Source organism: Adiantum capillus-veneris, chromosome 22 (assembly GCF_014529385.1).
Source record: "Adiantum capillus-veneris isolate H3 chromosome 22, ASM1452938v2, whole genome shotgun sequence".
In the NCBI taxonomy this organism is placed as follows: domain Eukaryota; kingdom Viridiplantae; phylum Streptophyta; class Polypodiopsida; order Polypodiales; family Pteridaceae; genus Adiantum; species Adiantum capillus-veneris.
This window is the reverse complement of record NC_140952.1, coordinates 5,792,858-5,812,819: the sequence shown is the minus strand read 5'-3', so window position 1 is coordinate 5,812,819 and position 19,962 is coordinate 5,792,858. Positions and strand designations below refer to the sequence as shown.

The 19,962-nt window shown below is 45.4% G+C and overlaps 1 protein-coding gene across 2 annotated transcripts in view; it reads right to left on the bottom strand.

The window, feature by feature from the left end:
- Positions 1-3,778: 3,778 nt before the first annotated feature.
- The window catches only part of LOC147428870 (putative LRR receptor-like serine/threonine-protein kinase At1g67720), a 39,872-nt gene continuing 23,688 nt past the window's right edge, over positions 3,779-19,962 (bottom strand). Inside the window, exons 8-15 of one of the 2 annotated variants that reach the window (XM_086494937.1) lie at positions 7,340-7,420; positions 6,910-7,193; positions 5,936-6,129; positions 5,615-5,738; positions 5,453-5,521; positions 5,096-5,285; positions 4,758-4,890; positions 3,779-4,283 (exon numbers count right to left, since the gene is read on the bottom strand). In XM_086494937.1, the coding sequence (XP_086351063.1) occupies positions 4,041-4,283; positions 4,758-4,890; positions 5,096-5,285; positions 5,453-5,521; positions 5,615-5,738; positions 5,936-6,129; positions 6,910-7,193; positions 7,340-7,420 (1,318 nt within the window). In that variant the 3' untranslated portion in view covers positions 3,779-4,040. The remainder of the gene's footprint in view (positions 4,284-4,757; positions 4,891-5,095; positions 5,286-5,452; positions 5,522-5,614; positions 5,739-5,935; positions 6,130-6,909; positions 7,194-7,339; positions 7,421-19,962) is intronic. The other variant, XM_086494938.1, reaches the window with a different exon arrangement.

Here is a 19,962-nt window from a genome sequence, read left to right as displayed (position 1 = left end):
AGGTTACTTCTCAAGACAATTGAAATGAAACATGGAGATTCTATGCCAGCTTGGGCTCAACACATACGACTTGTGGAGGATAAAGATGAAGTTTATCATGTGGTGCGACCAGACGCACAAAGTTTTTTGGATTTTTGTGCTGAATACTTTGAGCTATGGATATGGAGTTGCTATAACTTAACAAGGGTGCAACGCATCACACAAAAATGTTTTCCTGAGCAGTATACCAAGTTCAAGGTATTTATGAGTAACAAAAATTGCCAAAATCCAAATATCATGTTACGATTTACAAGGGTTTATCACAAAAATTTGAGTGATATTTGGAAGATATTTGAGGATTTGGATGCAAACAATACCTTAATTTTTTATGACGCTCCACATAGGGTGATGTGGAACATGCCAAGGACATATCTTATATTTCCAAAGATGTGGAGGCAAAATTCCGAGCAACTTCAAAACTTCTTGCAGAGAACCATAATTCCATGGTTGGTAGGATGGTTGTATGAAAAAGATAAGAGAGTCTATACATACAACACAATTGTAAACCAGTACAGTGATTTTGAGACAAATTATGTCCTTGGTGTGTACTTGTCAACACGAAATCATTGAATAAATATGGCCATAAGATGCTTTTTTTATTCTAGTGTGTATCTTTCAACATTTGTATAATTTGATATAGTCTTTTTTAAAAAAAAACAAAGGTGTGTCAATTTTATGAACACTTCAATGGAGTGCACCCTACTCTAAGGGGACTTCAATGTACTATTAGAGTGCATCCTATTGTAAGGGGACTCTGATGTATTGCTAGAGTGCACCCATATTTTTGGGGACTCATTTTTTATTTGATTGGGGCCTATGTTGGATCATATAGTAAAAGAAATTCATTTTTTGTCAATTCATATCGAGGTTGCATTTATTTGTAACTAGGAGAGAATTGATGTTTGATGTCAAAATAAAACTTGTAAGTGTGAATCAGAGAATTCATGGACTTTAAATATATGAGAGGGATCTTTTTCTTAAGCACAAATGTTTGCTTCAAGAATTTTATCATTACATCCTTTATGTGAAAGAGTTTTAGAACCTAAAAGACTTTTAAAAGAAAACTATGGAATCTAAGTGCATGTATTCTTGAATGGCTTGAAAGTTGATGTATACATGCATGTCGCCTTGATGAAGGTTTAGATCTAACAAGATGCAAAGCTAGAATTCTTAGACGTTACCTTTGTCAATTTGGTATGAAATAACATATTTAACTTTCTTTTCTTATGGGTGAAAAATATATTATTATGTGCATTTGGAACCTAATTGCTTGACCTTCAAACCAAGATTCCTATGTTATTTTTTTATATACTTTTTTGTAATGGATTAAGATTGTGGATACAAGGTCCACCACTTGTTCAAGCTAGATCTAAGAAAGTATATATACTGAGTCTTCAAACTAGTAAACCAAGGGAAGAGAGAAGCAGGGCCCATCACTTGTCCAAGCTCATCTTTAGACAACATAGAGAGATGCTAGGTCTACTAATTGTCTAATATAGTCATGGAGACATGATAGAAGGTTGATCCACTTGTCCAACCTATCATCTCTAGTAAAATCGGAGGTTTGGACTTAAGATTCACCATGTAACCAACCTATACTTCATTGTATTATGAAGAGTAGAAAAGCAAAGCTCCACCACTTGTCTAAGGTAGTTCCAAAATCAACATGGAGAGAAGCAAGCTTCACCATTTGTCGAAGATAGGTTCCACTAAAACATGAAAAATCTCATATATGTTGTACATAGAAGCTTTTTCCCAAGGTCCGCCACTTGTCCAAGCTAGGATCCATTAAAACATGGATAGAAACAAGGCTCCACCACTCGTCAAACCTTTATAGATGCAAAGTGTACCGGTTGTCTAAAGTAGGCATGGGAAAATAATAGAAGATCCACCACTTATCCAATATATGATCTCTAATAGCATGGGAGGTTTGGTCTCAAGATTTAGGAATTGGCTGACCTGTATTTCATTGTATTATGATGAATTTGGTTTTAAGGTCAACTACTTATTCAAGCTATAAGTTTATATCTTGAATGGTATTCCTTCCCATCACTTAGAAAACCAATGATATGTTGTACATTGGGGGGTTTGTTACAAGGTACACCACTTGCCCAAGCTAATTTCATTGAAAAATGGATGAAGGCAAGCTCCACCATTTGTTAAAGCTAGACTCCATTGAAATCTAGAAAATCCATGCTATGTTGTACATAGGGGTTTTGTTTTAAGGTCCAACACTTGTCCAAGCTAAGCTTCATTGAAACATGGAGAGAAGAAACACTCCACCACTTGTCCAAGCTAGGAAACATTAATAGTAGTTGGTTTAGTTTGAAGATCCACCACGTGTCTAAGCTAACTCTATTGAAACATAGAGAGAAGAAAAGGTCCACCAATTGTCCAAGCTAGGCTCCATTGAAACATGGACAGAAGCAAGCTCCACCATTTCTCCAAGATAGGCTCCATTGAAACATGGAGAGAATCAAAGCTCCACCATTTCTCCAAGTTAGGCTCCAATTGTCCAACCTATAAGGTTATATCTTAAATGGTAATCTTTCTAATCACTTGGAATACCCATGATATGTTTTACATGGGGGTTTTGTTCCAAGGTCACCACTTGTCCAAGCTAACTCTATTGAAACATAGAGAGAAGCAAAGGTCCACCACTTGTCCAAGCTAGTCTCCATTGAAACAAGGAGAGAAGAAAGCTCCATCATTTCTCCAAGATAGGCTAGCTTGGATAAGTGCACCTTGAAACCAACCTTCCTATGAGGCAATAGAGCATATGTTGCATATTTTATGTATGCCCCATGCCTCAAATTAAGAAGTTCTAGATTAGAAGTGGACCTTGCTTGAATGTCACATGCAATAAATTAAGGAAAAATAGCCAAGTGGATTGTATTCCTCAATGGATCCTTGCTTTCACAAGTTGTAAACCTTGAATCACTTTTATATTAACTTGGACAAGTGGTGGACCTAGAAACCAAGCTCTCCATGTTGAGATAAGTTGTGGATTGGAGTTCTTTTAGTGGATTCTTTTCTCAGTGCACGTCATATCTACCTCTCCCATTGTGTTTGTTGCTCGGCTGTGAAGAAGACTGTTAGGTCATCTCCTTTGGGATTGTTGCATTACTAGAGAATTTCTTCGTAGTATAGCAATTGGCATGCAGCTCCAATTCTTTTCAATGGTTTTCCACTTAAGGTTTTGGGCTTTCGGCATTCTCTCGCCTTCCTCATAACGATTTACAATTTTCTTTGTGGGTTAGATTTTGGGCTTATTGGACCCTATGGCATTGATGCAACAGTTGCATGTTCTCTCACGCTGATGCAGAACCCTTTCAATTTTTCAAGCTTTCCCTTAGGCAATCTTTACGCTTTGCTTGGGAAGTAGGTGATATCACTTCATACATGCATCAACTTTCCTATGAATGTTGTTAGCCCTTTTTCGTAGATGAACACTTTTGTGTTCACATTTTTGTATCTGCTCTTTTTTGTGGGGTTGCCTCGCCTTGAGGTTTCCCACTTGTAAATTAATCTCGAAGATTAACAAAAACGTGTGTGTGTGTGTGGGTGGATGGCCACACGAAAAAGTCATTCGTGCAACTTACGATTCAAGGGGTGCTTGCTGTTGTCTATTAATTAATGGTCACTATATGTTTCTTTGCCATGTTCTTTGTGGGTCTTCCTTGATTTGAAGACAATAATTTTGGGATAAAATTTATATTAGCTTGAAAATAAGTCTAGATACACAACACAATTGAATTTGGAATAAGCTAAGCAGGGAGATATAAGCACTCAAATCACATAGGTTAAGTACATGCTAATGCCAGAAGGAAAGTACAATCCATGAAATAATCACCTTGTCCTTTTGTATAACTCCACTATCAATGGGCTTTTTCTTTAGAACTGCTTAGTCCTCTAAGGTGATCATGGCAATTACAGAGTTATTGGTGAATAAACCTTACCTTGCACTGACATGTGTGTAGGACAGAGTGCTATAGTTGCTATTACCTGTGAATTTCCACTGAAGGTTGGTCAATAGCCTGCCTTTCTTCACTTTCAAGTTCCATTCTATCAGCTTCTCTTAGTTCATTATAAACCTCACTCATCTTGGGCCTCTTGGAGCTCGGAATCTCGACACATGCCAATGCAACCTCTGCTACTTTCCAAACTGACTGGACATCGAATTGACCATGTAGAGACAGGTCCACAATGTCATCAATCACCCCACGGTTAATGGAGGCTCTTGCCTGTTCATGCAAAATCATGGGAGATTTTGTTTAGACAATAAGATATTCAAAAAACCACATTTTGGGTTGACAGAGCAAGAGTGACAATATTGACGCTACATGCTTGTTGAAGACAATCCTGGGCATTTGTGTTGACTGTGAATGCAATGAGGAAAATCTTATTATTCCATAATAATAATAGAACAAAGTTGTGACTACTACGGGAGTAAAAGGACGATAATGAACAACTGTATCGGTAAATGAAGGCTAACTGCAGATAATGTTTTATCCTTAAGTGGAAGGGATGAGTATGAGGCCTTATTTCTAAATAAAAAGGAGAAATTTGTTTCGTACTTCTTTTTCCATGTCTATTTGTAATAAGCGTCGGATGCTGTGTTTCAACACATGAATTTCCCAAAATAAAGCTTAAAATAAATATATTGAGTTTCAAAATATATATATCAGATGATAAAGGAGAAAGTCTGACAACATTACCCACTCCACAATATTGGTCGGCTGGTGAGAATTGTCTTTGAAAATAGCTGTCTGGCCACTTACAACCTCAAAAAGCAGCACTCCAAAGCTATATACGTCGACTTTCTCTGTCAATTTCATACTGGACATGTACCTGTAACATTGATGATGTTCATGTTATTTTCCAAACAACGTAATGAGCTGCTGCAAAGAAGGACATTTGCTACCCAGCAGCAACAAGATGAATGCTCAAAGAGAGAAACTTATCACCATAACCATATTCTTTGAAGGGTGAGGTGAAAATGGGAAGACAAAAAGATGAGAACGAAACAAGGCAGTGTCAGCGAAGTTGTACTTACTCAGGATCCATGTACCCCATGCTACCCATCAAAGTCGTCGGCGGGGCTCCAGTTTCACTCCTAATGTAGTCCCTTGAGATTCCAAAATCTGATATCTTAGCTTCCATCTTATCATTCAGTAGAATGTTACTGCTCTTGATATCTCTATGAATGATTCGAGGGTTGCATCCATTGTGCAAGTAATCAAAGCCTGCATTTTCATATCTCATGTCTAAAAGGAGAAACTTCGCAATGTGCACAGCACTAGCATCATGCAATGTAGACACAGACATAGACACATGTGCAAGCAGACTACCATGGTATGCAAAAACGTGTGCGTACATGCAAGCAAAAAACCAGTCTATTCAAATGAATTACCTTGTGCAGCATCGACCATGATCCTCAAACGTGTGCGCCATGGTAAGGGGGAAGCCGTTGCATATGGGCCTTCATAGAAAGGAAACAAGTTAGAGCATTTCAACTCTACCATGCTGCACTCACAAATTCCCATTGTTGCAAGTAGACCTTTTGTGAACTCACCATGAAGACAATCAAACAAGGACCCACTTGACATGAACTCATAAACAAGTACCAGCTTTTGTTCATTACAAAAACCAAGGAGCCCCACAAGATTTTTATGGTGTATCCGTGATAGAAGATCAACCTGCAAAGAAATGTCAGATTAGAAGTGCAATTATTTTTTAATGGTTTGGTGGATTAGAACGACCATAAGAGAATAAAAAAAGTGAAATTGTGTATGCACAAGGACTCACAAAACAATCAAATTGTGTATGCACAAGGACTCACAAAACAATCAAACTCATATTTGAGCAAGTAACAAATACAGCTTGTGCTAGTTACCTCGTTTACAAATTCCTTTGTTCCTTGGTTTGCAGTATTTGAGGCGACTTTGATAGCAACAAAGCGACCATCTTGAAGGCAGCCTTTGTACACTGGACCAAATCCCCCTTGACCAAGCTTGGTTCGGAAATTATTTGTGATGATTTTGATTTCTTCAAAGGAGAACTCTTGAACGGCGAGCTTCGGCATGGGAACTGGCATCCATGAAAAGAAAAAGAAGAAGAAAAAAGCCAAGTGAGTGGTCACCCCCAGCAAGCTCCTGAATTGAAAAGAAGAACAAGAAGCTCACCCACGAGTACTTTTAACTCTGCTTTGCACCATCACTCAAAATCATCCACATTGTTCATCACACATGTCCTTAACTAATCTAAACTCAGTAAGTAAAGAGACTTTGGTTGGAATTTCCGTCTGATTGCAATCATCTCTGCTAAAATCAACAAGACCAGTGTTTCTTTTTTGAAGTGGCAATTGTCCTTTACGCCCTCGTGAGGTACACTAGGAAGGGTTGTGGAATCTACATGTAGAAACTCTAACCACCTTAACCTTAATGCTGAAAATGTAGTTTTGATTGCTTGATACAGAGCAGGGACTTCAAAGACATGATAACCTTTGAGATGTCATAGCAGAAAGCTACGATAGACGGTTAAAGCTCGGGAAAACAGAGGCTGTGAATATCTGTTTTGGTAAGGCTTTCCTTCTATTGTTGGTTGTTTCTTGCTAAGCCAAGAAACAAAAACATGACCCAAATGACTCTTTAAGGATTGGCAGCATCCCTTTGTTATTCAGAGAGTACCTTTAGTGAGCTGTGGATTGCATCTGCCTTTTTGAGAAACAAAACAAAGAAACATGCTTTAAGATTTACTGGCAGCATCCCTTTGTTATTCAGAGAGTGCCTTTAGTGAGCTGCGCATTGCATCTGCCCTTTTGAGAAACATGCACTGGAGAGAGTCTCAGTTGAGAGCTGAATTATGTACCTGAGTGTTCATATATTTGATTTATTTCAACTCCTCCTTCTCGAGGAACATCGACTTTGGGATCCTTCTGTACAGGGGGTTTCTTCTTGAAACAACAGCAGTAGACAGCAATACAAATAGCAATGGCCACCACCAGAATTCCAGCTATAGCCCCTCCTACAATTGCTCCAGTGCTGCTCTTTTTTGATGGGAGGGAAGGGGGACTGCCATTGGGTCCTGACGGGGACCCTGGTGAAGGGACACAATCTGCACTGTTGCTCTCACACAAAGGGTTTCCTGAATATCTAGATAGACCAAAAAACTCATGTCACAAGATGTGCATAATATGAAACATCAAAAACCCCTTCAGAACAAGTCTTCTCAAGCACAAGCAAGCCTAGAAAGCACTCCCTTTCTCTTTAATTGAATTTTTAGCTGATCAAAGACGCACTCAAACGTTAACAGTGATGCCTGTTGGCGTTGTAGTAGAGCAGCTGGTATCTCCCCTGACAAATTATTGTTCTGCAAGTACCTGAAACCAAATTTGAAGACAAACAATGTTAACCCTGGTTGCATATGAAACATTCGACATAGACAATGCAGATCATGGTCGCATGAAACAGGACAAGGCAAATGTGTCTCTGTCTTGCATGTGATTTTGACAGAGGATGTTCATCCTCAAGAGAACGTTTTGTGAAACACGATCCCTCCAAGAAGTCGATTTTTTATCAAATAGAGACGAATCCAAAGAACCTTACGACAACAAAGGCAAAGAAAACACCAAAGAAGAAAGAGCTGCAAAGGTTCCTTATATTGCTCGTGCTTCTCCCTCTACTCTCTCTTTCTCTCCCTCTCTTTCTGAGAACTCTCGAGATGATTTTACCCTGTACTCCACAAGAGCTTGGGATGGTGGTCAAGAATGAGTAGATAGGTGTTAGAGCCTGTTTTACAGTAAAGGCACCGCTAACTGAATATGGCATACCTTCAATGGATCACACTCACCCAATCACCCACTCAGTCCTAGACCCAATCAAAAGAGACTAGCCACAGAAGACTGGTCACAGAAACAAGGAGCCTTCACTTCCTGATCTAGAAATATACCTAGAAGATGACCCTCCAAAATCTTAATACCCTCTCTCAGGTCCTGACCCCAGAGTGCATGACGAATCCATGAACCACGGCCATAGTAGAGAATGCAGGCATCTGACAAGTCCATTAGTAGCACTACTCAAAGTAAACCTAGCAATGCTCTAAATAGACAATCATGTCCACCAATGGCAAGCTAGAAGCAAGTCAGATGTAGAGGGTACGTCCCATATCGATGCTCACAATGTCAGAAGCCAACATAATAGATGTGTCTTGTGACAATCACAAAGATGAACAATCCTCGCTGTCCACTCCGTAACTCCAAAGAACTGGATAGGTTCTCTTTGCTCTAATAAGGAAGCTCGAGCAATTGCCTGATCCTGCTGCAATGAGGATCCTACAAAGGCATATCTCTCTCCATTTCCCTCTCAAACTCCAGTCCATGTAGGAAAAGTACTTGTTGGGAGAAGTAGATGGTAGAGAGGCTCACAAAGTCGCGACCACCCACATCAAATCCATTAGGTACTCCTCCTATACCACACACAGAACAAAGAACCCATTGTCTTGCTACATCCAGGAGAAACATCAACCCCTACAGATAAAGAACCTATCTTTGTAAAACCAGACATACTCTCTCTGTGGTGGTCCACATGATAGCATGTGTAGTTTTCCACTGAGGATGATGATGTATATAATGATGTTCAATCCCACAATGTAGCTATGATGTCACCCTCTATGAAACCTATATAAGAAGCTCGCATTCTAACATATAATTTTGGTACGCCGGAAGATGAGGGCCTTTCTAGCTCGACTAGCGCAGGATTTATATCAGTTGTTTTTGAGCCAGGATTCAGGCGAGGCATGGCGACTCCTCCATGAGCACTCTCTCTCACCAGTCATCACTTCTACAGAGGTATGGGGTCAGTATGCATCATCCCTCTACACGTTCTGGGGACAGCCACCTCTTCCAGATCCGCCAGAGCCATGGCCACACACGTGCTTTCTTTACCGCTGAGATGGTAAAGAAAGCCATTGACAGGTCCTTGGTGATGATGATGTCTTATCATAAAATTGAGAGATAACATCTAGAGAGACAGCAACGGGCTTGCTACTGCTTTCGCGCTCCCCTCCCCCTCCCTCGCGCTTCCCCCCACCCCCGCCTGTCCTCGCACGCGGCAGCTTAGCCCGCCCCCCTCCCCCCTGCTACGCGCTGCACTCCCGCCGGCTGCCCCCTCTCACGCCGCCCCACCCCTGCCCGCTGCCTTTTGAGCTTGCGCCCCCTTGCCCGCATTATCCACTCCCCCCCCCCCCCCCCCTCCTCGTTCCCGAAGTCACCCTGCAATTGGCTCTGGGGCATTTTCTTTGGACAGTGCTCGGCGCGCTCGGTTGCAGAGTCCTTTCTCCGTCCACTTCTTCGCCACAGCAGTAGACACAGATGGAGGCTCCAGGTCCGCCACAAAGGGACTCGTCAGAAGCCCCCTCGCCCGACCCCGCTGAGCCCACCATTCGACTTGCTCTTTCACCGACAGAGCAAGCGAGCCTAGCTGCAAAGGTAGAACACTTGCAGGCGACTTCTGTCATCTACAATATTCTCGGCACCCGACCTAGCAAAGGAGAGCTGCGTGACCTTCTCCAAGCCCACCTTCTCGCAGAGGTGGGCAAGATCTTGGACGTACAGATTCTCGGACGAGGTTACTATCAGATCGAGTTTGCGATCTCCGAGATGGTGTCCAAGGTCATCGCCATGAGTCCATTGACCATCCGAGCAGCACAACCCACTTTCGACAGTGGAGGCATGGTTTCGACCCTACTTCGGATATTATTGTAGAGGAGGCAGACATCCCCATCTCCATCAGCTTTCCGGGTTTGCGGAGGGAGTACTTACGACTTTTGTCCAGGATAGGCTCAGCCATTCGGACTGTCCTGGAGACACCTCGCACGGCAGCCTCAGTAGCTGCCACGGCGGCCGGCATTCCCTAAGTTCGCGTTTTGGTCAGAGACACTCACACGCTCCCGAAGGTCGTTCTTCTGTCTCGGGTGAGTAGGGGGTGGTTTAGACAGAGTGTGGAGTATTCGGGCCTCCCGAACCAGTGCTTCATTTGTCGACAGATGGGCCATCTTGCGAAGGCCTGTCCACGGAGGAGGCCTCGAGCTACACCACAGACTCAACTCCAGCCTGCAAGGGCTGGTCAGCAGCCACAACCAGAGACACAGCGCACACATGCACAGCCACACTCTGAGCGTGGGGCTCCAGCGAAGGAGGGATGGCAGCGACCCGTGGTCGACAATGACAGGGGCCACAGCGACAGCCTGGCACTCAGAGTGATCCTCAGGCGCCTACTCAGCAGCAGTGGGTTTCCACGGGGAACCGGTTTAGTCCTCTTGAGCAGGATGAGGTCCCTTCTCCCGCCCCCACCCCAGCTTCACCCTCGACAGCCCCTCCCCCCTCGGAGTTCCCCCCCTCGTCATCATCCTCTCCCCCGCCTCCTGCTCCCGGTGCCTTTTCCCCCCGCCACTCTACCTCTGTCGTTCCCCCCCACCCCTCTTCTCCACCGCTCCCCCCTGCTCCTACTCCCCCCCTCTCGCTTCAATTCCACAGTCGACCCAAGGGCAAGGCCTTCTCCGGCTGCTAGGAGATCTCTTGGCAGCGCCTTTGCCACGAGTCACTTGGTGAGAGAGGGACAGCCTTTCTTGCGACCCCCTCTACAGGTACAGACGTCTCCCCTTGCAGCTATCCCTCACGATCTGACGATCATCGACATCCGGTGCCGATGGAACATCTTTGACTACGACTTTACTCGTTTTCTCGGTGACCCCTCAGAAGACCATGAGGCAGCCTGCTTCAGGGTCCATGTTCTGTTCCTTGCAGCTAGAGGGACAGAGGCCTTAGACTCAGCAGCAGTTGGCTTCTTCTTTCCCCTTTGCGGCAGGGACCAGACTGAGTGGACTTTCGACTCAGTGTTGGGATGGTTGCATACACAGGTCCTAGAGTTCTCTCACCACATGGGAGAACTAGGAGTTACAGACATGCTTCAGACTTTGTGACGATTGGCCAAGTTTGCGGTGACACCTCCAAATACAGTAGGATGTAGACACATTGTGGTTTACTTATTTGCCGATACACAATGCTTGCCATGCTATGTACACATTCATGAGGACTCCTGGAGAGAGTAGGTTACTTTACGTACGGATCACTCTGCTTGGGCTTGGGCCAAACACTCATTGCAGTCACGCGTATCTAGAGGACGCTCGGATGCGGATTACTGCCCATCCAAGCCAGCCTCGAAGATAGCTTGTCTAGCTGCTACGGCAGCATCTGTTCTCTCTCACTCCCCATGAGGATCGTCTCATGGAAGTGCAAGAACTAGGTGGGCCCCATTTTCAACGTCAACGGGGCCGACAGCATCAGGAGCTTCAGCGCTGCCTTGTGGGAGGAGAGATTCTCCTTATGCTTCAGGAGCACCATCTGTGTGAGAGCCGCATTAGACGTTGTGGTCAGCTCTTGCGTGGACGATATGATACTTTTTGGTCAGCTGCTTTTGGACCTGGAGGCATCTAGGGTGAGGTATGTATGACTATTGTGGACTCTTTGCAGCAAGCCATTGTGGGCAGAGGGATTATTGTCCCACGCAGGGCTCACTGGATTACTATGCAGGTTCAAGGTTGCCTTGGGGGGTTCCTGAACATCTATGCGCCCAATGTGGCGAGTGCTCGAGGAGAGTTTTGGTCACAGATAGTTGAGTCTCTGCCGCAGGCAAAACACATTGTGCATAGGAGAGGACTTCAACATGTTGGAGGACCCTTCTGACAGGATTGGTGGTAGCCATGTTACTGTACATGGAGTTGAGATGGAAGCTTGGGAGAGGTTTCGTATGACTCTGAGGGTCTCTGATGTTTGGCAGCACTCTAGTTTTGTGAGGCCCCGAGACAGCCTTGCCTTCTCTCGTTCGGACTGCAGAGTGGGAGGAGTGCATCTATCGCTTCTACACTAGTGACCATTTCAGTGACTTGGGAGGGACAGTTGGCATTCTGACAAGGACCTCCTTCTCGGACCATGCACCAGTGATCCTCACAGTGGCAGACAGGCAGAGGAGAGGGAGCATGATGCTTCGCATCCTAGAGAGGGTCTTGTTGGACTCGGCACTCAGAGAGCGAGTAGAGGCTCTCTGGATAGAGAGCTTGGACAGGCAGGTTTCTCCTGCTGACAGAGTGGCCGCCGCAGGACTAGCTCAGATTAGCCGTTTCTTTCTCCAGGAGTCTTTGGCTCGCCGGGTTGCAGCAGCGAGAGAGGAGGAGCAGCGTCTCAGACGGGGCATTGCTTCGTTACAGAGGATGCAGGAGCAGCATCCAGACAGTCCTTGGTTGGAGGAGCAGCTACAGCAGGCTCGACAGGAGCTTATTAGCATAGAGGAGAGGTGACATGAGTTTGCTTTCCACCGACAGGCATCTCAGTGGATACAGGTGGGCGACAAAGTGACTAGTGCTTTCTTTGAGGCAGTGGGACCTCGGCATTCGCATGCCAAGGTCAGTCAGTTGCGGAGGCCCGAAGGGTCAGTTGCTTCAGAGCCCGAGGATATGCGTGCAGTTTCTATTGACTTTTACCGTGAGCTACTGTCTGCGGAGCCCCAATCAGAGCGTCATGATGCATGCAGGGAGCAGGTTTGGCCACAGATGCCTTGTCTTGTTACTGAGGAGATGCATCAGAGGTTTGAGTTGCCACTTCAGCTTGAGGAGCTGCACACGGCTCTTAGGGCTGACTCCCAGTTTTTTCTTAGAGTACTGGGACCTGCTTGGCCCATATTTCTGTAGTGCTTTTCAGTACATTTTGCACATAGGAGTAATGCCTGACAACATGAGTGAGGGCTTGATCTACTTCATTCCCAAGAAGGATGGCTCCTTGGATGAGATTCGACAGTGACACCCCATCACCATCCTCAACTCAGCCTACATAATTCTTGCCAAGGCTCTGATTTTGAGGATTCAGCCACTTCTAGAGAGCCTTGTACACGGAACTCTGACAAGTTTTGTCAAGGAACGCAGTATCCTTGACAACATCTTTACTTTTTGGGAGGCTTCTGTCCTAGCACGGCTCCATGGTGAGGACCTAGTGATTCTTCTTGTCGATTTTGAGAAGGCATACGACAGAGTTGACTGGGACTTTCTAGAGGGCACTCTAGCAGGATGGGCTTCTCAGATGCTTGGATTAGAGGGGTGTCAGCTTTGTACAGACAGGCTCACGGTCAGGTACTTTTGGCAGGAGGTAGACGTGATCGCTTCATGCTCACACGTTCCGTTAGATAGGGCTATCCTCTTGCCCTCTTCCTCTTTCTGTTCTATGCGGAGGCGATGGGCAGGTTTTTGGTGTCGCATGAGGTTGGTCTACGGGGCTTAGCACTCCCTATTCGGGGAGATGAGCTATTGGACGCTCAGTTTGCCGACGACTTAGCCTTGTACTTAGATGGCGAGGAGGCCAACCTTCACAAGTGTGAGCAGGCTCTGGAGACCTTCTGTTGTGCATCGGGCACACTGATCAACTGGAGAAAGACAATGGCTTTCTCGGTTGGTAGTGCTCCTGTACCCGATTGGATGCCAGGAGAGGGTTTTAGGTGGATTCCCTCAGGGACTACAGTTCGGTACTTGGGCTGTCAGGTTGGTTTGGACTTGTCTCCCGAGCAGCAGATTGCTCCCCTCCTCCTGTCTATGAGGAGGAAGTTGCTACATTGGAGCTCAACACGACTTTCTTTGGCTGGCAGAGTAGTAGTGGCCAACCAGGTGTTGTTGGCGACTATGTGATATATCACTCCTTGTTGGATCTTCTCGAGTTCTTGTATCAGCCATGTTGAGAGGCTGATCAAGAACTTCCTTTGGTCAGGACGTGACACTCAGATAGCTCAAGCCAAAGTGGCTTGGCAGATCATCACTCTTCCTTGTTCACAGGGAGGGTTTGGGATCATTGACCCAGCACAGTAGAGCAGAGCCCTTCTTGGGAAGTTCATAGTCAGAGGACTTCTTCCAGGTGAGGAGCCCTAGAAGGAGTTCTTGCTACAGCGGCTTCGTGCTAGGGTGCCTTAGGCTGGAGGCCCCTGGCGACCTTCGACCAAATAGATCTTCACAGAGATGCACAGAGTTGGTTTGAGCAAGAGACTGGAGGATCGCTTCGCTGTGAGCTTGCTTCGATCTTGGGAGCTCTTGCGGCGAGGCTTGGAGCAGAGACAGCCTACTTGCACGGAGGAGAGCCTATGGCAACCCCTTGTCTAGAACCCCCATGGTTAGCACTCAGAGAGGCCACTTGGTTGGTAGTTGGCCTCATGTTTCCTGGGGTCCCATGGCAGCGGGTCCAGCGCGCTCTTTAGGTGACTGGTTAGAGTTTACAGGCTTGTCAGAGGACGTGCAGAGTTTCCAAGCTACAAGGCATGAGAGAGGTGCAAAGCATGTGCCAGGACATCTCAGAGGAAGTTCCAGCTGAGTGGCTCACGCCTCTTGAACCAGTAGCACCCAGGTGGATGGGAGCCTTCACACGACTGGAGGTTCTCATCTCAGTCAGGGCCTGCTCAGAGACTGTTCCATCCCTTTTCTTGGAGCTTCAGGGTGGGGGTCGCTTACAGCGAGTTGCAGTAGCGGCCCCGCAAGTGGCAGAGGATCCGAGTAGTGGGCATCTGTGGGAGGACTAGTGTCATCGATCCTAACCTAGCAGCTCTTGAGACTGGACACTGGAGGCTATGGGCTTGGGAGTGCTGTCCAGTGGCACGAGTACAGTGGGATCCTGGTGAGTGGCTCTGGAGGGACCCTTTCTCTTCTACAGACCACCCAGGCGTCCCGTTCTTTCAGTACACTGTTCGACTCGGACGTCATATACTAGCAGCACAGAGAGAGGCCCGTCCTGCTGCAACAGCTCATTGGCAGGAGGAGGGTCTCACAGCTGAATTCAGAGGTTGTGGGACTCCAGACAGCCGAGGCGAGTCACCTGTTTCAGTGGCTAGTCGCACACAGAGCTACAGCAGTTGGGAGCTGGCTAGTGTATAGTGGTCTCTCGGCCGCATGTGCAGCTTGTGACCATCGTGTGGAGAGTCAACGTCACTGTCTTTGGGACTGTCCTTCAGCCCAGCAGGTGTGGCTTCGAGCTCTTCGGCTGATGCCTGAACTCTCCACAGCTTGACAGTACACTTGGGGAGCAGCGGCTTGGTCCACCCTCACGGGCCCGGCACTTCAGTTTGAGATATCTTCCGCTAGTAGGATGATAGTGATGCAGGAGGGGCGACCTACACTCTAGCCTGCTTACGGAGCTTACTCCACAGGAGTGGTGTAGTGAGAGAGAGGAGTGTTGGGAGCTCATTAGTGGCCTGACACTCTGGTTCATCTGGCGGGCCTGTTGCTTCCGCATCTTTGAGGCTCGCCATGTGCCTCCAGCAAAGACTGTTCGCGATTTTTGGCTAGAGTTGATCCACACTCTCAGCAGAAAGTTGGAGGGAATACAGGGCAGCTCCGACCACATGCGGGAGCGCCGAGAGGCTTTCCTTCGACTCTAGCATCCTGGGCCTTTCTACACCATGGTCCAGGGTGTACTTCGATGGCACTACCGACCACCTGTGTGGCTTTTCCCTCCCCCCATTTCTTGATTTAGCCCCATTGTACATATGCTGCTTTTTTCATTGGGAGAGTCTCCCACCATGGTTGTTGTAGCCCTCTCTTGAAGAGGTGGTTATAGCCCTATGGGCAGTTTCAGTAACTAATAGAAGGATCTTTTTCTCGGAAAAAAAAAATCCATTGACAAGATGAAGACAAGGAGAGCATATGATCACGATGGCCTAGTAGGAGAGCATTTTATACATGCTAGAGATCTTCTGACAGAGCTTCTAGCAGTAATGTTCAATCATGCCATGTACGAGGGCCTACCTGATACTTGGAGTTTGTCCACTATCGTACCTATCTTCAAGTCAAGGGAACCCATGGAGCCTTGGAACTACTTCACTATCATGATTGTACACACATTGGCACGGTTGTATGCATCTATCCTTGAGCAGCAATTGAGTAGATGGGCAAAGAGAGAGGGTGTACAGATAGCAGGATAGGCGGGTTTCAGGAGAGGTTTCTTTCCTCTTGATCATATTCTGACACTTAGAGACATTATTGAGGAGGGGAGATCACATGGGAGATAGCTCTATTGTTGCTTTAAGGATTTCCGCAAAACATTCGATACAGTGCCTAGAGCTAGATTGATGCGCAAACTGCATTAGATTGGGGTATCCAAAGATGTGTTCGCACGTTCAGTTTCAGGAACCTTGAACGAAGTTGTGGCTTTCTGACACTCTAGTGGCTTCAGCTATGCTTTATGGGGTTCGGATTTGGGGACCCTCAATGGACCACCATGGCAGATCTGGTAGCAATGATGGATGGAGATGTATGGAGAGGCCTCTAGTCTCTATGATCTCTCAATTGATTTGGGCTAAGGCTTCAGTTCCATATGAGATTATTCAAGCCGAGCTAGTTGTCCCCACTCTCGTAGTTGAGGCCCTTACTAGATCAGTTTCCTTCATGCATAATTTATGGGACCTCCGTAGTGACAGATATGCTCGGATAGCCCTTGATTCATCCCGACAGCTAGCGCTACAGGAGGACACACCATGTTGGTATGGGCAGATGACATCATGGTTTCAGTCACATGGCTTCTATCAGGTGCATCACACACTCACTTGTGTGCAGCATGTTTCTCTTTCATCCACCCTAGCTAGCACGATTCCATTCCCATCACGCATAACCTAAAAAGGTGAGATCTAACACCATCGAGTTGTATCCACCTCTGTCGAGCTCAAGCCGCCATAGCCAAGCTCCGTCGTCTCTGTCTCGTAGGGAAGCCGTCACACGCATCGCCAAAGCTCAGATACCAATTGTGAATGCGGTGCGTGTGCGGAGAGTGAGAAGGGAAGAGAGAGAGAGAGAGTACACAAGATGTGGGTGGAGTTCCCAAATCTCACTGTATGAGCACTGTGTGAGAATGAGCGAGAGCTCCTTATTCTTCGTATGTATAAAGAATAAGGAGATAAATATGGGTGACCGGACACTAGCCGGCGGACACAGGAAAAGCACGGTGAAGCACACCGCCTTTACCTAATAGTTTAAGCATACAACGAAACGCTCCGCAGACATCCCGTCTGCATTGTTCCAATCTTTTCTAGCATACAACGAAAGGCTCCCAAGACATCCTGTCTATGATGTTCAAAGGTTCAGACAATACCAAAACAACATTTCTCACTACTCCACCCGGGAGTAAAATTACCAATCATTGAAACCAATATTAAAGCCAGAGTAAAACAATTCAAATTGGCACCAAGACAGGTTCAAAACAGATACTATTCATTTCACAAAAAAAATTCCAAACAAGTTCTCAAACAAAGTTCAAAAAACTGCAAGCATTCTCGACATCAGTTGAGCTAAACAACATTTATCACTTCTCCACCTAGGACTAAAATTACCAATCATTGAAACTAGTATTAAAACCAGAGTCAAACAATTCAAATTGGCACCAAGACAGGTTCAAAACAAATACCATTCACTTCACAAAAAAATTCCAAACAGGATCACCAAACAAGTTCTCAAACAAAGTTCAAAAAACTGAAAGCATTCTCGACATCAGTTGAGCTCAAAACGACGACTACTTTTCCACCCTGAAACCTGCACCAAAATTAGGGTTAGATTTCTTCCATAAGGTTGTAGCCGACCGTAGCATGGTCCATAGACTCTTGAATAGTCGAAACAAGCCTCGACAGATAGTGTTCCTGTGGCGGTAATGGTAGCCCCTAGATATACCAATCACATTGGAACTCCAAGGTTATCAGCTCGAGAAGAGACACATGCTAAGAGATGTCGAAAAATTTAAGGTTGTAATCTGCTAGGTTTTCCGTGTGGAAAACCTTTCAAGATACCCCACTCTGCAAAAAGAAGTTGCAATTCAAAGGAAGATGTCTAAAGACATGTAACTTCGAGCAAAAAATTTCTTGAAAGCTTGCAAAGTCCTTGGAGTGTGCGGCTTGGTAGCTATAGACATCCACCACTACATGGTACTGCCTTTGAGAAAAACAAGGGCTTGAAAATTCTTTGATCCTTCTCTTGCAAGTGATCTTTATGGCTTATTCCCTGTAAGACAGAGCTATAAAGACGGGAGAGCTCCCGATGCGTGATGAAGTAAGGGTGGAGTGGCTAATAATGGAGGAATCACGGCACAAAGATTCTTCAAATAAAATTCCATTAGACTTTGGAAGCGCCGGTTTGCTCTGTCTGCTCTTTGGTAGGACCGGTATGCTTTCAGAAAAGCACACACCTAAAGCTCTGATACCACTGTCACAAGACGGGCACCACGTGCCAATAGAAAAGAATAGACTGAACAAACTTCCAACACTTCATAACAACTAAACTGAAAGAGAGAGAGAGAGCACATGCGAAACGGAGTGGCGGAATTCCACCCAAGAGAGTACTGGCCCCAAACCTTGGTGCCCCTTTCAATATTTCTTTATATTACTTGAACTTGATATAATGTCGGTACTCACGCTCTGCACCATCACCCAGAAGAGTACCATAGAATGAGCCCTCTGAACATATTTAAAAGCCCTTGGCCTTGAAAAGCAGTTATATGAAAAACTTCAAACTCAAAAGCATTTGGTCCCAAAAAGCATCTTGCCCAAAAGCTGTCAGCGCAAACTATGGAAATCTGTTCTATCACATCAACAGTCAACGTAAAACGCGGAAATCCGTACATGTGCCACGTCAACACTCCGCATAAAATCCAAAAATCCGTACAAGTCTACCACGTTAGTAGTTGCCGCGTCATCAGGTGGCTGGACATTCTTCTCAGTGTGTGTCCTGATTGGTTTAAACGTCTTTAGTCACTTGGGCCCCATCGGACGGGGTCCCATAAGTTGGCGAGAACTCCTCTTTAGTAATAGGCTGCACGACTTTCCAAGTTGGTAAAAATTCTTCTGCTTCTTCTTCTAGGGTTCAGACCCCTTGGCCACGATCTATAGGTGGCTCCATTCTTCAATGGCTTGATATGTCAGCAGTTTGTACACACACACTTTTTTTTGTAAATCTTAGATTAATTTACAAATGGGAAACCTCAATGTGAGGAAAACCCATAAGCAAGATCACACACAAAGAAGAACACATAGGTGTTTAGAAAGGGATAGGGGTTAAAAGCACACATAGTAAAGTTGTAGGATATCCAAGGATACCTCCCCAATCTCAAGGGCAAAATGTAAGGATTGCCCAAAAGAAAGCTGAAACAGAGGAAAGGGATCCACATCTTGCTGATGGAATAGGCAAAGGTTTTGTTGGTACCATAAGGACCATAGTGACCAAAACCTGACCCAAGTGAGGAAGACAGCAAAACGTTGTAGGGAATCTGACAGGATGCCGAAGAGCCAAAAACGGCCGATGGAAAACTGAGACGCATACAGGTGGATATACAGTCCAGGAAGGCCATGGTTGTCATAAAATCTAATATCTAACCAACCCAAATGATTTTCTCATATTAAACTGATCATTTAATGTGAAATAATAAACAAGAACAAGGGTTAGAATATAGACATGTGCTTACGGATCTATCTCAACACGGGGCCAATGGTAAAGGGGTCCAAATGAGAGATGGTCTGTCAAAGAGCAATGCAACATAATGGAGCTTAAAAGACCTTAGGGTTAGCTTCATTAAAGACCTCCAAAAGTTAGTGTTAAAAAGTCCTTTGACCTTACGCAAGCTAGGGCTAACCTCAAGGTGGGAATCGTACCCAAGCATGAGGTGCTAATACGCTTAAAGTGAATGTGGGAACCTTGCCTAAAGCTTGAGGTGATTTTTATGCTTAAATGATTAAGGTTTTGAAATGTTAAATTCAAAGATAAGTGAACGTCCATGCTTGATTGAATAAGTCTTTGAAGTATCATATTCAACCAAATGACTTAATAAGCATAAAAGACACATGCTTGCTTGATTGAATAATTCCT